Here is a 21,453-nt window from a genome sequence, read left to right as displayed (position 1 = left end):
TGTACTACTGTAATGGAGCCGTAGGGGCAGATTTAGCTGTGATACACTCACCATTTACTATGCTGGAAGGCCTTTTAAGCAATATTTTCAGTGAAGTATTCCATGTTCTCTTTAAGTAGAGAGAAACATAATTCTAGTAACATCAGAGTTTTGGTTTTTTAAAAAAACAATTATTAAAAAAAGCCTGGAAGTGCTGGTTTGACCTTGAATTTCAAGGATTTTTAGGAACATATATCTCCCTGCATACTTTTCCATCCTCATGGCCAGGAAAGAGCCAGAATAATATATACTGAAACAAATTTGTACTTGCAGAGTGATAGCATCTTTCTTAATCTTGTGCAAATTCTATACAGTTTTGTTGCTAGTTTTACCTGAAAGAATAGTGGTTAACCAGCCTGTAGGAGAACACTTTCACAATATTATTTATGAACATCTTTGATAATGTGAATTCTGTTGTAGGGCTAAATTAAAATTTTAATGTCTGAAGAAAATACATTTTGTAGGGTTTGGCTTTCCTAGTCCCCTTGCACTTATCACTGGAAGTAAAAGGAATTTCAGTGTTGATCTTTTTGCTGTGTTTATGTCCTTAAGCTTTGAATTTTTAATTACCCGTTCTCTAATACTACTTTTTTTTTTTAATGGGGGAGGGGGGCGTGAGGGGGTTGAGCTATGTAGCTGATATTGGTGCTTCTGTGCTTTTTGGGATTAATCTGTAGGAGCAGATCCAAAGGAAGTCCCCTTCCACAGCAAAAGAAGGAAGAGGAGACAGGATATGGACGCTAAACTGATCAACAACCCATACATCCTTCCTTCCTTTCTTACTTCCCTCCCCATGTTAGTTCTGCATACAATGTAGGATGCAGTAGGATGTCTTTTTTCACCTTGGATTCTTTCCATGTAATTTTTTTTAGGTTTTGCTGTTTAAAATAACATTTACTGTTGCTTCTCCATTGTCAGCAACTCATTCTGCCAACAGCAAATGCTATAAAAATGGGCAAGACTATATAGCCCTAGCTCTGACAGTCCTGTACACTACAAAGGAAAAACAAAATGAGGGTAAAGGCAGGAAAGATGGGTCATCTGGAAAAAGCAATACAATATTCTATTTGCCTACTTTGGGTGTTGTTATCCTGATTGCTTCTGTTTATGTTGTTTGCTGATTGTTTTACCCTATTTTCCTCTTCCTACATTTATGCTCTCTCTTCGTTGCTTGTGTAAGTTAGTTTTACTGCTTCATGAAGGACAAATATGTTTAGTGATCACTTTGTAAAATCAGGGAAATAGGGTTTTTTTCTCTTTAGCTAACTACCCGAGATCAAACTCTACGTCCTTTATGCCATTGCAAAACATAGCTCAGGTACATGCTGTTTGGAGGGGAGAAGGGCATTACAGCCTAAAGGGCAAGTAAAAAGAGCTCACCTGGGAAGCAATAGGAAATAATATCTTCAGCATCGCCTTACCCTGAAGAAAATGTTGTTTAAAAGTCAATTTAAGTTTTAGGGCTTGGCTTACGCAGGAGTTGACAATGGTGGAAGTCAATAGGCATTCATGTGTACTCATAGACAGAAGAGAGCCTCAAAATTACTTTAGAAGCCCAGAGGGAAGGAGAAAATAATTCAGGCTTGGTGTAAGAAGAGAGGTAAAAGCATAATCAAGTAAATAGACAAGACAGACTCTTTCTTAAGGTCTTGAAGATGATGGATGGCTGGAGTGGAGTTGTATAAAATGTGTTTTTTCTGCAAAAATGATAAGTCTTGGGGTATTGCATTTTACACAGGCTCATATATCAGGAGCAGCACCTGGCTGGGAGTGGAAGGTAAAAAAGCCTGAGGGGAGAAAAGTGATGAGACCTTGTTTCTGTAAGGATAGGGAAATGAGAAAGTGGTCAAGTATTTGGCATGTGGGTGGAAAATGCCAGCCTCAATGCTAAGCTTGACCTGAGCACCTTAATAACATATAGAAAAACCCAAGCTGACATTGTGCTGAGTTATTTGCATGCCTTTCTCTGAATTGCCTCTGGAGACTGTCAGCCATGTTTTGTCTTACCAGGAAGGCTCCTCGTGGGTTGCAAGGTGCTCTTTTGGGCCTAAAATTCCCATTTTCCTCTCTGCTTCAGTCCATGTTGTTCATTTCTCTCTGAGAGGAACTGGTCCTGCTCTGCATTGACAGGAGAACAGCAACACCCAGGCAGCTAAATTCTGTTGTCCTTCCCAATTTCATTATTGCAAGCTGTCATGATATTACTGCAAGATGGGTGGTATTTGTTTTAATTACCATTTTAGTTGCTGGTGTTAGCAATTAAATAAGACTCTTACCTTCCACTTAAAAATAAATCTTCAGAATTTGTAGGTGTTGAGAAAGAGTTTGAAAATGTGGTAATGTGGTGTGAATTATACTCTGGAGGTTTAAAGACTAGGAAACAAAGCAGCAAACTTTAACCTCCCCTTTATTTTTATTGCTGTTTTAGCATCTGAGGTTGCTGAAAATCCTTTTTCCTTTATATTTTCTTTTCTGTTCTTTTTTTTATTTGTTGTTTGCTTTATAATTTTAAGCTGCATGGATTGATAATACTGATAAAAAATCACTTCTTCACTTCTAGAATTTTTAATTAGAATTTCCACATGAACATCTCTGCAGATTTTCAACAGCCATTTGAGGAAATATAAAGAGAAAGAATATGATTTTAAAATGAATGCTCAGCATTGTTGGATAGCTCTTGAGTTTAAATGTAAATGTTACTGAAAGCTACAGTCTGTCAGTAAGTAGAGCAGGGCAGTGCTCTCGTTTTTGCATTGTGCCAGCTACTGTGTAGATGGACTCCAAACTTGAGAAAATTGGTAAAGTATTTGCAAGAAGAAGGGATTGTGTCTGTATTATGAATTATGGTGTTTGTTCCAGGGCAAAATTCTCTTTTCTTCTTAAATCTTTAAAGGATTGGGAACTAAGTCATGTTGAACAATGGTGTGTTCATCCATGGAGAACTGCTGAGTGCATTTAATAATCTTCACTGGTTGTCTCAGCACAGAATGTGCTGATTATAGATAGTGCTGCCTTCAAAAGTATGCTGTTAGCAGGAGCCTTACGTTTATTTTGGTAGATCAGATATGCACATTGCTTCAGACACTCTCCCATGTCCAGCTGCTGGAAAGCAGAGTTTGGAAAAGCAGAGTTTCAAGGCATCGCTGCTCCTTGCTTTGACCTCTCCCATTGTTTTCTGAGGGGTGAAGATGATTGCAAATTTTGCATTTTTTCTGGATATGGCACTTAGTGTCCTGGTCTAGGTTGACATGGTCATAGGTTGGACTCAATGGTCTCAGAGGTTTTTTCCAGCCTAATTGATTCTGTGATTCTCTCCTGCTGTTGTAATTGTACTAGACACTGAATGCGTTAGCCAGGTAAGAGCTAATACTTTTCCTTCTTCTGTCCTATAACCCTCTAATTTATTTATGTGTTTTATTTCAAATGCAGACTTTAGTAACGTGCCTGACATCACATCCAGTTTGAAAAGGAGCAGTACTGATGGCACTCTGGACCAAGTGCCACACAGGGAGAAGACTGATCCACCCTTCAGGGTAAGAAAATGCTTGACACAACAATCCTTATGAACCAAAAGGCAATGGTGTAGTGTTAATGCTCTGCATTTTGTTGGAAGGAATTTACCATATGGCATTAGCTTGAAAAAATTTGTATGCATATTAGCTGTACTTGGTGTTTTAGTATCTTGAGGTCGCCCTGACAGGTCAGCATCTACAGCACAGCTGCTGCATCTGCAGGAGCAGTGTGATGGGGGCAAATGGCAAGCAGGTGGAGACTTGTCAAATTCATTTTTCTATGTGGCTTGAACCCAGTTCCTGCAGAGAACAGTAAAGCTGCTACAGCTTTCTAATTGATGCAGTTTGTTTTGTCTTTTCTTTTTGCTGATCTTTCCAGGGCTTACTGATAATATTGCAGTGACCACAGCAATACTATGTCAGCTGTTTTAAACTGGGCTACAGGCTTGGAGAGGTGCAGTGTTTGAGAGACAGTGACTGCCACGCTCTAATTTGGAAACCTTTTATCTGTCTGCAGTTTCTATCTGACATGGCTGGACTAATGGTTTTCCTTCTCTCAGCAAGGACTTTGGGGCCTGAGGCAGGGATGCCTGGAATTAGTGCCCACCTTCATGCACTGGTCTCCAAAGAGCAGCTTTTTGTCCATTTTGCTCTGAATCAGTCAAATTGCAACCTGTGTCCAATTGGAGTGCATATTGTTTGGAAACTCCCAACTGCAAGTGTGGGTAGCGTTTTTGAGTTGGCCATGATTTTACCTGGCATTGCCATTCTGACAACAGAAGTGTGTTTATAAATTCTGTTGATGAGTTGGTTGTATTTTCAAGCAAATTTGGGATAACACTTGTGTTAGCACTCTTGCATAACAGGAATGACGTTAGAATTTTTATGGTTCTGGAATATATTACTGTCTTGTGCTGGGTTGTATGAAAAATTGGTAGAGATTAGACAGAATGTTAAAACTCAGAAGACTGAAATAGGAAGATACATTGTGCCTTTAACTATACCTACTGAGAGGAGCTGTCAATCTTACTTTATTAATTACTTCATAACCTACTTCAGTTTTATACAGGTGATTTTATGCCCTTTCCCTAGAGAATAAGGAGAAGCCCAGAGATTGTGGGTCCTCAGCCCAACTCCTGCTGGACAAGGGGATTCCCACAGAAATTATCTGTGTCCTGTGTAAGGATTGCTTATGCTTCCCCAAAGTCTTTGCAACCAGACAAGAACAAACTGGATTTTCTCCCCTTAGAACACATTGCTCCTTTGAAAGGTGTATTGTGGATTTCTCTGCTCTGCTGTTTTAGTACTTCTGCCTGGCTTTAGGGGTGGGGATCTTTGTGAGAGCACAGCAGAGGTGACCCCAAGGCTTAGGATACTTTGATGGCTGTTTTCACCAGGCCAGGCTCCCTGAGTACCTTGGGGTGCCTTGCTCACCCAGATTATGTGGTGTCCCCCATGCACTGGGTGGACATAAATGCTGACCTTCTGTCCTGCTGTAGGGGAGGAGATTCTGGGGCATCAGCTTTGCTCTAGCAGAAGAACAAAGCCAAGCCTGATTGCCTATGTCAAATACACCAGGTGTCAGAAAATTAGGGAGAGTTCTGAGGATTTAAATACACAGAGAACAATTGATCAACACTAGTTGCTGCTTTTAATGCACTAAATTTGCTCCAATGCTCTAAATTGCATGCTGCAATTAAAGCTCAAAAAAAGAGGGGAAAATGGACAGGTCTACTCCCTGTCCTCCCTCCAGCCTCAAATTTGTCAGATTCAGCAGTTATTAGGGATTTTGCATGATTTGCTGAAGTAATTGCCCATTCTGTATTGCAGTGCACTTCTCGAGCTGACATGCAGGTCTGCCAGTGTCATTTTTAAAATTATCTGAGGCTGTCCTGGTTTTGTAGGTACAAGGGTGGAAAACAGCCGGGCAATCAGAGGCAGTCAGACTGCAGCTGTAAATGAGTCTGTGACAGGTCTATAATTTCTGCAAATGGTTTGTAATTGATTGCTGTCTTTCTGTTGGAGGGTGCCTATTACCGTCAGAGCTTTTTGTCTGACCCTTTTGATATCCCCAATAGATGTAGAAGTAAAGAAAACCCAAACCTAGCAGTTAAGTTCAGGTGGTGTACATTGTATGTGCTTTTGTGGTTATGTATAACAGGAATTAAAATGATTTCTGTTTTTATATCTGTGATTTGGGACTGCTCACCAGATGAACAATAACTATTGCTAATAAAAGCTAGTTTGAGGAAATTGTGCAGCCTTGAAAAGTGTAGCATCTGGATTTGGGGTTGTGGATTTTTTTTTTCCTTTGCCTTCTGTTTCCTGCATGTGCTGACTTGACCTCCCACGCCTGTGGACACCATTAGTGCAGTAGGCAAGTAGGCGATGCTGCAGAAGTATGGGGGAGAGGAGCTCTGCAAGCACAGCTCTGTGGAGGAGAGGTTGGTGGTGCTGAGAGGTTCTGAGCACAGCCTGGAACAACAGGCAGTCTGGGAGTATTTCAGGGGACACACAGCTAGAGATGCTCACTTTCCTGTTGACAGCAGCCATAGATGTGACTGTTTGGCTCTGAGGAAGCAGGCTCCTTTGAAGTTTGGTTGATTTTTGTCCCGTAACATGTAAGTAAATACAAAAACAGTCTTAAAGCTTTGGATTTAATGGTTGCATGTCTGATTTCTGGATTTTATGTTTCTTGTTTTGAGCGTTTTCATTTGTCTGTTTTTGCTATTTTCTTGATCTCATACTAAGCTAAGTTTAGGCGTCATCTTAACTGAAAGTACAGTGAGGCATTTCAGAAATGCCTTATAATCTCAAAGAAATAAGTCTTTTATTGCATGTGTACTACATTCAAACATGCCTTCATTTAGTCAGTCATTCATGGATTTTTTTTTTTTTGTAGACTGGGAAGTGAATGCATTTAGGAGGGCAAGAGAGGCTACTATCATTCTGGAAATGGAAGCTGTTCCTTAAGTTATAAAATATTATTAAAAATACATGTATATCAAGAACCATCCATTCCAGATGCACATTTCTTCTGACAGCTCTGTATTCTCTGGAATACTCCATTAGCACTTTAATACCTTTAACCTTATCTTCAATTTTATTTAACAGGGATAGATATTATACTTGTAACACATTGTGCTGCAGTACATTTCCGAACTCTATTAAAATAACTGTTTATGTGGCAACAGCATGTTGTCCTTGCTCTTGGTTCTGGAGTATGTAGATGTTCTGTTGACAGAAGAATATGTGACCTCAGAAAATCTGTGAATTGAGCATGCCTGTCAATGTAATTAAGTTTAGTTATGTTTAATCATTTTGAGAAGTAATTGTCTGTGCTCCTGGTGCTCATTAAATCCTCATATGTTGGCAGTTGCCAAGAATCAAGCTCTCTTTACATCAAAGTAGCATGAAGTCAAATGAACAAAAATTGCAACTCTTCCTTTAGCTAGTTGTGATTTCTAATTGCAAACTGTATTGGCTAGAAATGTTTTCTCTAGTCCACTGTTTAAGATTAGGTTTAGTAGTCTGTTACTAACTTGCTTATCTTTACTTTGTATTTTCAGTGTATTAAAAATAACCTTTTATGAAACACAGCTAGAAGGGGAAATTTTACCATACAATTACCTATCATTTTAAGGTCTCTAGAAAGAGACCTGCTGTGATCTGACTCCTTGTTGCTCTGAATCTTTTGAGTGTCATCAGAGAGACACATTTCTGAAATCATATTAAATCTAACAGGCATAAAAAAGTAACTTCATATAAATGCATGTCCGAGAAAGGGAAGATGTATTTTCACTTTAAGTATTTTACAGATCATAAGAAAAAACCTTAGAGTATACTCACTGTAAATATTTCACACAACTTCATTATATCCTCAGCTGTATCTTAGAGGTCTTTAAGAAACTCAAGAAACCCAGCAAAAATAGCTAGTGTGATGGCTTTTAATCATTATAGAAACAATCAATGAATACTGAATGGTTTTATGGTGGCATCTTCAAAAATTAACATTGCAGGTGCAGAAATGGAAGCTATTCTGTGAGCAACTTTGAATGTTAACAAGAATTGGCTTTTTAAAGAATGGCCAACAGTTTCGCTTTGTAAGGCTTTGAAATGCTTCCATATTTCTTTCAAACAATGAAGGAAAATTGGTCCTGGGAATAAGTTGAATATAGAAACTTAGGGAAATTGCCTTTGCTGCTGCCTCTTGAAATAGCCACTTTAGTCCCAGCACGGGTTATTGATCATACATGAATGTGTGTAAATGGGGGCAAATCTATCCACATCATCTCTTATTAAAAAAGAAATCTATATACTGCAGAGACAAACCCCAATTTTTTTCCCTTGAGAATACTATTCTTAATGCAATGAACAGAAGTTATGGTTAAAAACCCTAAACACCTTTCCCTATCTTGAGCTTATTTAGATTATCTCAACTAATTAATCTTTCCCTCCTGTTGATGACCATGTTCCCTTTTCCTTCATCTGATAAGGAAATGAGAATTCATGACAAGTCTGATCAGCAGAGCTCATGACACTTTTGGCAAACACAAATCTGCAACTCCTACAGGAGGGAGCATTTTCATCAAATGCTTTCAACTTTTCATGGGGATGAGGTCTAGGTCAATTTGATGGCCTTACTCGAAATGCCCATTTTTACAGATATAGCGAACAAAAAGAAGGTAGAAAAAATATGCCCTTATGTGTTTCAGAAATCTTGTTCTTGGATGCTTGAGTTTCCTATGTAATACCAAATCATCCTTGCAGTCTTTTTGAAGCTTGTGTGTTCTGTTTATTGTGATGCCAGTTGTGGCCAGTGCAGCGAGAAGTGCATTTCCATGAAGTCGGCATGTCTGGGACCATGGTGACAATTCTGGTTTTTAGTTTCCCTGTGCACAGCGCCGCTTTTCGTGTTCAAGGAGCCAACATGCACACAAGCCTGACTTGGGCAACTGTTCAGGTTTTTTTGTAGCCCTTCCAATCAAAGGTATATGTGCAATTGAGCAGCTCATTTGCTCATATCTGATGGTGGCCAGGAGGTGTGAATGCAGCGAGAGACTGGGTCAGAAAGCAAACTCATCTTCCAAATTCTACATCATGCACCTACCTTAGGAAGATTCCCAAACAGTGCTTTGAACAGATGCAAAATACATGTGTTGGGATTTCAAAAAGGAAATCACTCTGTTATCTATTAGCTGATTTCACACAGCTATTTCTGTAATGAAAATCAGTGAGCATTGTCAAGAGCTTGCTGCTTTTTGCAATTTTGGCCTCTTGTATGTACAACATAGCCACCACTGGAGGGGTGGTTTTCATAAGTTGAAGAAATTAACATTTTGTCTTCAAAATCTCTAAAGCTGATTTCAAACCCCCTCCATTAGTAGCATGACTACAGCCATCAACTTCTGATGCAGAATAATTAAAGGGTAAAAATCCCTAGGTACAATATATATTGAGGTCTAAGTTCAAACCAGGATGAGAGAAAATGTATCTGATTGCTGGTCTGCCTGAATGCTCAGTTTTTAAAGAAAAAAAGCATGGTTTGATTTTTGGTGAGAGGAAGAGGCAACTGTGGCAGTTGCCATGGAATGGCAGGAGTGAAAGGTAGTTAGTAATCATTACTCATACTTTCAGTCCAATCCCAACAGAAAATTCATGCGATTGTTCAGTGTTTGTGGAAGATTTGAATGGTATTTTTTCTTCCAGAAGAATGCAAGTGGATGCTAGTAATCATGTATTCCTATGATTTATCACCTAGAAAACATTGTACATTTTGATCTGTAGCAGATGGGCTTTGGAGTAGTTCAGGGCACTGTTATTCAAAACACACCCAACTGCTTTCTACTGCTACTGTCAGTAAATGTAATCCTATTTTTTATATGGATCATATGTATTATATATATGAGGTGGTTCATTTATTTATTTTGATCTGGTGATGACATTCATTGCTCTCAGAGATGAGTACGGGATCACCAGTCTGACTGTGTGTATATAAGCAGTGTATGTGAAATAATTTTGTTAAGCAGCCTGTAAAAATTAAAAATCTTGGAAAGGGAATGTTAGTACTAACCAAGTCGTTGAGCTCCACTGAAAGAAAACCAAGCAGAAATGACCAGAAGGTCAATAGAGCCCCATACCCACTTCTTGCATGGAGGCAATTCCAGCTGAATGTCGTGATGGCTTCTCATTAGCTCTGTTTTGCATTGGCCGGGCAGTTCCCACTTGCACAGCATGTCATTAATTGCAGGAGAGCTGCCTGCCTGAAGGTTTACTCAGCATCCATAGGACATGAAGGATTTTTCCTTTATTTTAATAATGAAAACTTCTTTTTAGCAGTTGATGACATCCAAAAGCCTGGGGAGTAGTCTGCAATTAACTTTTTTTTTTTTTTTTTACTTTGTAGGAGGGGGATTAACAACATGGTACTCTCAAAATCGTGTATAGCCTCTGCAATCCAAGTGTCATTTTCTTCCAGATTTGACATGCATTTAGGGAATCTCAGCTGACATGGGAAAATAGCATGTTTCTCAGCAGTGGTTTCCTTGATTCATTTGTGCCTGGAGGGGACTGTTCTGCATTGAAAGCATGACAAGCCTGTGGGGAGTTCTGCTAATTATTGTGCTTTCCTTGCAGATAGCCCAGCCTATGGTGACCCTTCCAGAGCTGGTGGCTCCAGCAGTGTGGACCTGCTGCTGGACCCCTGCGCTCTTCCTGTGCCTTTTGAGAAGGGTATCAGTGAAACTGGAGCCCTTCAGAAGTTCATAAGAATTTTGCAAAATAATCTAATTAATTAGATTAATTATTCAGTGTGTTAATCTATTGCTCAGAGAAGGCACCAGAACTGGTAGACGATAGGTTACAGAAGGCTTACTGTAAACCTACCAGTGAGTGCTACTGCCCAGTCCTGGATTTCACTTTGTTGTGTTGATTCTGGAGTTCTTCATCCCCTATGGGTGGCCCAAAATTCAAATGTAAGAGCTGTGAGTCTTGGCTAACGCAGCGAAGGAGCTGCAAAACCACAAGGCTTTAAAGCATGTAAAGTGCTGTACCTAGTGTGAACCTGTAACCAGGTTAGGCTGTAGATGGAGACCTGCTTGCATACTTACTGGTAGGGAGGCACAAGAAAGGAGGAAAAAAGACTGAAGGGTCTGCACAGTATGTGCAGTTCCAGCATGCAGAGGTGTGACCTTTGCAGCTTTGTTTTGTGCTATTACATTGAGGCCCTGGGCCTTAGGGGGAAGGGGTATTTGTTGTCTTTCCTCCAACTGAAGGAAACGTCCTCTCAAAAGTACTGAGCTTTTGGTGTAAAACATACAGATGGTTTTGATCAGGAAAAGAAATTGTGTTGTGTTGATGCTTGCAAATGAAGGAAGCCAGTGGGAGAGGACTTACAACACAGCTTTTCTTTGTAGTCAGCTGGGAAAAATCCATGAGGCTTACCTGCAGATGAAAAGGGAAGCATATGACAGGGGCCCTGAATCGTTGCAACAGGATATGGTTAGCAGTGCCTCTGGAGACAACTGTGACTTCAGTGGTGAAGGGCAGGAAGCTGCCTGGGAGCCCACCACCCTGTGCCTCCAAAAGCAACCCCGGTCACCTGCAGTGCAGGATATGACGCCAGTGTTTCACTTTGAAATGAAAGGCAGAGATATCTAATCACACTTCTGATAGACACAGGGAACTGGGTAGCCTCTCTGCCATCTGCAGAATATTTGGTATTTTTTTCTTTTTTTTTTTAAATTAAGGTACAGTTCAGTTGCAGTGTTGACAGTAACGTATGTGTTTTTTTCTTATGATGCAAAAGCATCTAAACCCAATTTGAGTGCGTGCCAAGGTATATGATGCACTCAGCAGTCACCCATAGCACACAAAGTCGCTTTAAATTTGCACAAAGTTTCAGTATAGGATTTCAGATAAATACTGCATCCTGGATGCCATCATAACTTCAATGAAGCTTTGATTCCTATTTTGCTCTGTCAGGAGCATGTAATAACAAAGGTAGACCTGAAATACCAAAGCTGAAAAATGTCTGCTACCTGCAGCAAATTCTGCAAAATCAAAGGTAACAAAAAGGTACATAAAAGAATGGAAGAGGCAGAAGAATTAAAAAAAAAAAAGATAAGGGGTTAGTTGAGTCAGATGCATAGGGAATTTCCACCAGACTTTCATGTTTTGTTACCTGTTGTCTCTTGTTAACGTATTGTGAGCAGACATAGACATCCTCTCACATGGTGATTATTTCCTTCTGGGACAGCGGAATTCTCCTGTAGTTCCTAAACAATGTCTTGCCAAAACCAGGGGAGAGGTTGGTGTAGAGTTCAGAGAATCTATATTTGTCTTTACAGGGGAGTTACTGCATCTTTTAACATTTGGAATGCAAAATGCTGACTACTAACAAGAACAGATAGGCGTTGCCTTCTCTGCCTCCAAAGGTGTCACACTGCAAAACTATGTTGTGAAACATGAGTGCAACTGCAAAGATAATGTCTCAGTGGTTGCTACAGTTTCTAATGCAATACTTGAGAAAAGTTTTTGCATTCAGCACAAAACACTTTTAGTGAGAATGTTACAAACAATATTTAAGATGCTTGAAAGTAAAAATAAAACAATTCACTTTAAACATTTGGAATGTTAACTGATTTTTTAATCACTGGAATTAAAGCAAGTGTCTTCACTGTGGTCAATTATGCTTTGAAAATACATTTTGACGGCATTTAAAAACCATGTTATTAGTATAATAAGCATGACAGGAAAATATGCAGAAAAATTATCCACCCACAGTTATAAAAAGTAAAAAACAGACTCCCTCTAGATCAGTGCAGAGGTCTGGAGACAAGCTGTATTAATCCTGAGCTTATAATGCTTAGAGACCACTAACATTGCAGAGCTCCTGTTAGTGCAGGGTACGTAAGTGCGTGTATCTTTTTAAATATATGTGTCTGTGTGTGTGTCTACATATGTATGTTGTGTATATGAATTATGCTTCTGTGTCACCAGTGGTCCAGACTGATGTTACAAAGTAGCCCACAAGTGCTCGGGATTGTCCTGCAGGCAAGCCACAGTTTCCTTTCATTCAAAGTGTACACTGATGGAGCAAAATTAGCCTTTTACCTTGATGCATTAAGGGCAAAAGCAGGATGGGAAATGAACTGGAGGCAGATAAGCACACCTACACGTATGGGGACAATAGAGGGAAGCCCGTATTATGAAGGATGTCACTGTTATGGTAACTATCAAGGCTGGTGCCACTGAAATGGAAAGATGAAAACCAGATGTCGGTAAAGGGAACGTGTGTTATTCAAAGTACACAGGAACAAACAACAGGGCTATGTCATTTTTCCAGTGATCTTAAAAATATTTCCCAGTGATGGATTATTTCTCTTGTTTCTGAAAAGTGCTTGAGTACTGCTTGTGTGCTTCTAGAGAAAAAGAAAGGCTAAATGAAAAGCATTCATTCATTTGCTTTGCTTTAGTTTGTGTTGTTCCCCTTTTTGATTTGTCCAAGTCCCTCAATAGGAGATGGAAAGATTACTGAAACATAATTGTCTTTTTTCTAATGAATACACATTAAAAAAAAGCTGTTAATTGGTAACATCTTTTAGCTGGCATATGGCTAGCTAATAATGCAGGCTTAATTAGCAAATCTGGGGAAGAATAACTTCCTAATATGGAATTAAAAAGGCCTGTCATTGTTTTTCATCAAGATTGACGATATTGCTTGGACCTGAAATTTAGCAACCTTCTTTTTTTTTTTCTCAGTCCCAGTGGATGAGCTGTGTTTTTAGATGTATCTATTAGAAAAAATTGAGCTTGAAATTGCCATAACTAATGCAGATAGAAAACAAAGAAAAAGTAGCTCTCTAGAAAGTGTAGTTATACTCTTAATACACTGTATTAATCTTAATCTGGTGACCCAGCCTGTGTTATTTTTAAAATGACATATGCAGCATTTTAAACTTTTAATTTCCACAAACTACTTATTTATTTTTGTTTCTTATCTTCAGACTTGCTCTGTGGATCCCTAGGATCTGTGGACTACTGCAGAGGCACCCACTAATGGTGGATAAGAACAATAGCCATGTACACGCTGCACAGCAATCTATGAATTTGGATTTTTAAACCAGACTCTACATCCACTGAAAAATGAAATGTTAGGGAGCAGGCAAAACCTCTCTTGCTCCTTCAAGACCATTTCCTCAATTTTCTGTTTACAGTCTTCTCCCCCAGTGACCCTGATATGTCTCCAAGAGGAAGAAAGGGCACAGTCCATCCGCTAAGAGGTTCCTGCTGCTGTGATGTGTTCTGCATGTCTTATCAGCAGCATGTTGTTTCAGGGCTCCAGCATCATTTTTCCTCTGATAGGCAGCCTCTCAGTGACTGAGCTGTACAGTTTGGCAAATGCTGAGCTGTCAAGTTGTGCTAATGATTTGGAAAGAGATGGATGTAAGTTTAATTGCAGTAATTAAAGGAGAAAGCTGTGTTATTCCCTTGCTTGTATGAAGGTGAACATCTTTGAAACCTTGGAAGCAGTGCACTCATAACCAAGGATATAGATACCCAGGCTTGTGTATCATTGGGGTTCAAGAAAAGGGTTTCCTAGGGAGCAGTAGGTGCTGCCAAGGGCAGTGTTGAATGAAGCCTTACAGCTCAACTTCATTGCACTCCAGGAGTGCTGTGATAGGGGCAACATGGGAGTTGCTGTGTTTTATTATGCCTCTGGTGTAGTTCTCCTTGTATTAATGAATTGCTTGTCAGTCTTTTATCTCTTCAGTTCAGTGTTGTCATGTCCTATAATGTTTTATTTAAAGCTGCATTGTTCTTAGAGTAATCTATCTGTAGACCCAAATGGTTTTGTATAAATATGTCAGCATCAGAACTCTTACTTTCAAGCCTGAATTTATTACTGAGCTCATTTTAAATTTCTTTTTATTGATGTAATTATGGCTAAAAAGTTCAAACAAAGGACAAGCATAATTATGTAAAGAAATCATCCAGAGAGCTGCCTATTTGTTTTTCATTTTATCGTTGTAAGAGCATTTGTATGCCTCAACATTTAGCAGCATATACCCTTGACAGAACATCAGTGCTATTGACAAATTATGCTGACCTTCAGGGCAGTCAGCACCCTCTAGATATTTTTAGGTATTTGGCTAACTTTCTCAAAGCACCTGATGTTTTGTTTATGCAGTAAATTTCACAGGCAGGGAGGCAGGTATATTTCTGGGGAGATCAAACCCATCTTCCCTTGTCATAACTGAACTTTGTCCTGCACTCACCACATCAAGCTATTTATAAAGAAAACCTCCTCATCTAGCAAGTTTTTCCTTCATTTGTAGCAATAAAGGGAGGCATGGCAGCTCTGTCTGTACTCTCATACGCTGCTTAGCCTCCTCGCACTGGGATGTTGTCAGCATCTCTGATTTTTGGGTAATTGGCACAAAAGAGAAACTTGTGCAGCTGAGCTCAGAGGGAAGGTGTGTTTGCGGGGGATCACAACATCCGCGGCTTCCTTCCGAGGGCTCTTTCCTTTGGCAAAGTTTGCACTCACGAGCCGCAATGCCCGCCTTCAGGAGGAGTAAAGCCAGAGCTAAGAGTTTAGCGCTGGCTCGCAAGACCCAGCAGCAGGCAGCAGCAGCTTACGGCTCCCTGCACAGGATGCTCTCTGTGGTGAGTTCTGCAGCTTCTGCCGTGGCTTCAGCTGGGGGTTAGCCTTAATTAGGCTGGGGTTGGGATGGAACTGCAGGAGCATTCAAGCTGCTTGTACCTGATAAATAATGACTGTCCCAGCATTAGTCATCAAATGATGGATTCTCACAGTGTGTAGTTGGTGGCTGAATTTGTGTCAATGCTCTGCAAGGGAAAAGGTTTGGGGTTTCTGAAGTTTGGGGGAGGGAAGGGTGGGTTGGTTGCCTGCACTGTTTGCTGCTGGGCTCAAGCAAATTGTTATTTCTTGCATCTCTCAGAGAAAGGACTAAGATCCATATTTTGACAAGAAGTGGGAAGGATTTAAAAAGATTCCTCATGGAAATTTGGAAATAACTGCAGCATGAATATTTTAACTGTTTCTCCGTTTTTTCAGAATCAAGTTAGTGTTGTGGAAATAGGGAGTGAAAAATATGATCTATAATCAAGGTAAAGCTGGCAAAATATATGTATTACACGGGTGGCTGTATATATGTGTGTGTATATATAGGGATGTATATATCTATATATGTATGTATATATGTATTACACAGGTTGCAGAAAAATAGCATGAGCCTCCTGCTTTAAAATTGACATCAGGATAAGGACCTGGGGTAGGAAGAACTGACAGTTTTTTACAAAACCAGGGTTTGGGAAAATTTTATTGTGTGCTTTGATGTTGGCTCATAAGACTCTCCTTTTTGTGACCTGGGCTGTCAGGGTTCTTCTTTTTATTTTCCTGATGCTCTCATCTTTACATTTTGTATGGTCAGGACTTAGTGTCCTGTGATGGAAATCACTTCTGTTTTGCTTTTGACTTTGGTATGAGTTGGGTCAGATGACTTTGGAGACTGATTCTAGAGAAACTGAGCACAGCATCTATGAACTCGGTGGTTGCTGTTTGTCCTGGGAACCTGGTCAATGCAGGCTCTTGGGTCCAGGTCCCTTGGTTTATAACAGGATTTTCAGTCAAGCACCTCAGTCACCACTGATGGTTCTTCTATGCTCAAAGAGAAAGATGGGCATCTCTCTGTGTGGCAGGTCAGAGGGAAGATTTGCCTCCATGCAAATATCAATATCTCAGGCACCCCATCCAGGTGGGTTACATCTTGGCTGTTTTACACAGCTGTATGTTCAGCCTTCTTTCAGGCCTTACCCTGTGCTCTCCGGAAAGAATTACTCGGTCAGCAGCCCCTCCCTCACTATTAACACAAATACTATTAAATGAGGTTGGTGACATGCAATTCTGTTAACAAGGTGATTTTTTAACGTAAATCTCTCTGAAATTGGGAAATTCTAACTCAAAGACAAAAGTTCCTTGTTAATTCCTTGCCCTTGTCTAGCAGGGCACCTTCTCATCCTGTGGTGCAGAGGATTTGCTTTTCTCTCCTTAAAACATGACTCCAACTATGATTTGCCTATCTCTATGAAGGATCTGAGTAGACACTGAAAAAAATGCCCTTCTTTTAGCAAAGTTTTAAATATTTTCATTAAAAGACACACAAGAGACAGGGTGAAACAAAGCAGACCCCTATAATTTTATTGTCAGTCAGGAACAAGTTCATACTGAGTGGCCTTGGAGTTGGGAAAATAAGGAGAAGGAGCAGAAGATAACTAATGGCTGAGGCTACTGCTTTGGTTTAGCTTCTATTGCTGAAAGCTGAGCAGCACTTTTGCCCAGACTTCTGTGGTGAAAATGCCACAAAGTATTTTTCAGTAAAGCTCTGCTAGCATTTTTCAGTTTCAATGAACAAATTACAGGAGCGAGGTATTGTATTGATCTCTAACATAAAGCAACCTTTTTTTCTGTGGTCTTTAAGGAAGCTAGAGCCTTCAACTTTCTAGCCTTTTATATTGCTTGGTTACAAAGTACTTCCCAGGCTGAGGAGATGCCAGGGATGCCCACAGAGTTATGCACCTACAAAATAATGGTGACTGTCAGGGCTACCTTTGTTCCGGAGAGAAACACCTTCTAACACAAAGTAAAAGGGATGGACATTTCCAAGAGCTTTCCTTTTGCACAGAGCGAGGGATGTAAAGGTGTCTCAGGCTAGTTGTTCATTGCTGCAAATTCCACGTAATAGTATTTCTTCTGCTGACTGGTGCATTCAGTCTTCCTGGAAATGCATACATCAGATAGAGCTGACGTGTTAGCTGTTCACGTTTGGAGGGCACAAGTCTAATCTATTTCTGCAGGATGTTTCCGAGCATGTTTCCTCTTAGGGTGGGAGTTCAAAGGATTGGTGATCCAGCCCATAGATATGGTCTGTGTCCTGCACAAGGATACTGAATCCTGAACGCTCTTCAAAGGACATGCATGGCTTTCGCTTCACCAAGGACTCTTTCTCAAGTTGTGTAGAATTTTCTAAGTCTACTAAAATATTCCTTTCTATCACTTTTTCAAACAAACCCTGACAGACTGGGGTAAGTGAGGGTAAAGTAAACAGCAGCGTGCAGAGACCCTGTAACACTAATTGACCTTGTGCAGCGTTTATGCTCAATCAGTATAATTCAGTAGGAAGTCACAGGATAGCCATGAAATCGTTGTGCTAGTTCTTAACCACTGCTGATTAATGTCTTCTGCTCTCTCACTGATTAATTTTATGGGGTTTTGTTACTCTGGTGGGGATAGCACAACCTCAAATGATGATATGCTTGTCTGCAAGGAGCAAAGAAAATCTGTAAGACATCCTTGTAAGAGTATCTTTTTGCTCACTTTTACATAGTCTGTAATATTTCTTATTGCAACTATTATTGAAAATGGAATGTGCTGCATCTCCATCTGACAAGCTGAGCACCACTGTGGTTGCTGGCTGCCGTGGGTCAAGGTGACATCTCTGTGGGCTGGAAATTTCCATTCAAAGGTTACTTTGAGCAGTCCACATTCACAGAGAATACTCCTTGCAGAAGGACATGGAACCTTAAGTCTGAGTCTCAAACACGCAGGGATGAAAGAACTGTTTCTCCAGACTACTTATACACATCCTTCTGTTTTCTAAGAGGCCAGGAGATGTCGATCAGGAGGTTGCTTCCCCTGACTGGTAGATCTGTAGAACAGTTTATACAACTTTGTTGGAAAATCTTGAATATGGCCAATAAACCATAAGGTTTATTAAGCACAGTGCTCCTTAGCTTCCTTCTCCCTGAAATATATGCGGGGTTTTTTTCCCTTTAAACCCTGCATAAACTCCATTTTCTTTCCCACCTCTAGCACTGTTAGTCTAAATTTTTTGATATTTAGCCTTATCTGTCTACTCTTCAGTGCCAAAGGTAAGCTGAAGCTGCTTGTAGTCCCCTGTACATGTTGCTGAAAGCAGCATACATAAGCTCAAGTAATGGATTTTGGAGGAAGTTTGCTGCTTCCATTGTAGTTTCTCTCAGCTTTTATCTGTTCCCAGCTATGCTGCAGCCTTGTCTGCAGTCAGTTATCTGGACTTCTCTTTTTTACTGATTTAAATGTTTTTATTCTGATAAGATGCACACTATAAAGGTTGGCATAAATAATTTTTTTACCATTTACTAAGTACAGTCTTGGTCCTGCGCAAATAAAATCAGCTCTGTGCTTGAGGAATTGATCAGTTTTATCTGAGAGTCATATCTGCCTGTATTTACTATTGCAATGTCAAGATCAGAACAAATCCACGGTTAATTCCCTCCTTAATTCCAGATAGACGTGGATGTGTGTAATATCAAGAGGGAGTTCCTTTTGAGACTTCTGGGCTTAAGGACACTAGACTACCAGGTTTTGATTTGACATCCAGAACATCCAGATGGCTTTGAAATCCCAGCTGCAGGCCAATCCCACATTGAGGACAGAGGCTGAGCCTTTCCTGCCCACACATGCCAGATGTAAAAGAGCTGGTCCTAGAGGTTGTCACTCAAGACTTGCTAGAAAGGATCTGTTTTAAACAGTTTAGAAGAGCAGGAAGTTGTTTCTTGTCAAAGGCAGAAAGCAGCATTCACTAGGGAAAAAGGGTAGAGATCCCAACCTGGGTGGTAAGAGAGTTTTGGAAAGAAACATGGAGGAAGAATTGTTTTATGCTTGTCAACTTATTTGTTGCTATGTTCTCATTTATACTAGGCTCCTTGTCAAGAACCAATGGTTCCACTGGCAAAATGGGTTCCTTTATCTTCCATGGTCTATGCAATGTATATGAGTGAATGTGGAACACTTTTGTTCTGTGATCAAGTAGCATTTCATGCTTGCTTTGACCCAAGTGTAAATACCACAGTGGGTACAAAGGGTAAGGTCTGGATTTTGTGTGGTCTGGAAGACTCTTCCCTCTTGTAGAGGGAAGGACACAGAGCAGTAAGACTTAAGAAAAAGACAAGATCCTGTGAGCAGGGAGGTCAAGGGAAATATTTTAATGCCAAATTTGCAAACATACCCAGGAACATATTAAAGTTTATAAAAATCAGTGCTTGTTGGCAGTACCGGAGAGGTAATCCTGTGCCTTGGGCTTAGGCCAGCTATGCAGAACAATTTCTGACAGCAAAATGATATTGCTTAGGTGATCAAAAAGTATTTATATGGAGGAGTATCATCTATTTCCATATGCTTTCCCATGCAGTGATTCTCGGTGACAGATGCAGCACTGACCCCAAAATTCAAGGGGATGTAGAAATAGCATGTTCCCCAATGTCTGCCTGCTCTACAGGCAAAGGTGGTTGAGGAGGAATAGAGGATTTCTAACTCTTCCTTGTAAAACTGTGTCTGATGATGATGCTTGTGACTTGCTTTCAACAGGCTGCCTTGCATCCTTGAACCCCATGTCCTTGATCAGTCATCAGGCTGATGTAAATCAAGCTGCCCATGTGCATCTTGAGCTGTAGAGAGTGTAAAAACTGAAACATTCTGATATAAATACAAACCTTTCTGACATCAGAAACAAAGAAAACAAAAGTGAAGGGCTTTGGCATTCAGTTGTTTGCAAACTGCTTTAAAATAACCCACATACACACAAACACCCACACACCACTTCCTAAAGGATTTGTTTGCAAGCCACTAATTAATTTCAGTGTAATAGACTGACTATAGTTTTTAGATTTATTCCATCATTGTGGAGCTGTAATTCTAACAAACACCATTCAATTCGTATAGCAATTTTTTGGGTCCTAATAAGTGTTGAAAATACTAAATGTATCTAGATTTCATAGTCCTGCAAACTGTCATTATACTGGATTATGAAGAGGGTTCCACGTGTCAGTGAGGAAAGTAACTTCACTTTTTTTTAGAGTGGTGGTATTTTTCAAAATTGGGAGCTGGGAAGCTACTGAGTGATATGGACTACATGGCAAATATCTGACATTTTAACATTTATTTTCATCATATAGGTGTTTAATCACAGGAATGGATGAGATTAAATATTGGTAGTCCATTTAGCCTCCAATTTACTGAAAGGCTTTGTATAGCTCAGTTCATTTTCAGATTAACTTTTGCATTTGTTCATTTGATGGCCTAGTATGTTGGTGAACCAAGCTACACAGGTAATCAGTGGTGAATCAAGACACCCAAAAAGGATGACTTGAAACAGCTTGTGGAACAAATAAAGTACAAATTAAGACAACTCTGAAATGCACTCATGTCCTGATATCACTATAAAATGACTTACATGTGAAATAGGCAGCCTTCATGTAGTCCTCATTTGAATGCGCTTGCTAAATACAAGGTGATAAATGTCACAGCTTATGCAGCTGTCCAGTTTGTGCAAGTGTGTGAATGACAGAAGCACTAAGGAATTGTTTCATGCACTACAAAGATGTGGATACTGAATGCTGTTAATGTAGAATTGGGTAATTGTAGCGATGTTTTAGCTTCCAGGGAAACAGTATGTAAGAAAGAGAACAGTGGAATAATTTCAAATTGAGCTTTGAAGATTATGGCCTGTAAAAGTTGCACTTGGATATTAGTTGTGGTCATCCAAGAGCAAATGACAACTATTTCATAATGTCCTTGTCTTCCATCTTCGCATTACAAGATTAACTGTTGTCATTGTATCTTCAGTTCCTGTCTTGTTTGAAAATTTTCCGAGTTTTATTTATTCTGTTTTTAATAATTCTTCTAAAGAATATCAAATATTTAGTTCTTGATTTACCTTTTTTGAAAGCAAAAGATCCTGATATGTAGCTGTATCCTTGGAAAGAAAACATCTGACCATCTTTTGACATCCCCAGAAATTGGAATCTGAACCCTCAGCTTCATTTCTCATTGTTTAGA

General features: G+C 39.8%; 1 protein-coding gene across 5 annotated transcripts in view; it reads left to right on the top strand.

Moving 5' to 3' along the window:
• The window catches only part of TIAM2 (TIAM Rac1 associated GEF 2), a 135,721-nt gene that overhangs the window by 101,169 nt on the left and 13,099 nt on the right, over positions 1 to 21,453 (top strand). For all 5 annotated transcript variants that reach the window (XM_031056295.1, XM_031056297.1, XM_031056298.1 and 2 more), the window contains one exon: positions 3,469 to 3,572. In XM_031056295.1, the coding sequence (XP_030912155.1) occupies positions 3,469 to 3,572 (104 nt within the window). The remainder of the gene's footprint in view (positions 1 to 3,468; positions 3,573 to 21,453) is intronic.

This window comes from Geospiza fortis, unplaced genomic scaffold (genome assembly GCF_000277835.1).
Source record: "Geospiza fortis unplaced genomic scaffold, GeoFor_1.0 scaffold162, whole genome shotgun sequence".
In the NCBI taxonomy this organism is placed as follows: Eukaryota; Metazoa; Chordata; class Aves; order Passeriformes; family Thraupidae; genus Geospiza; species Geospiza fortis.
The sequence above is the reverse complement of the archived record's forward strand: the minus strand, read 5'-3'. Positions and strand labels throughout refer to the sequence as shown.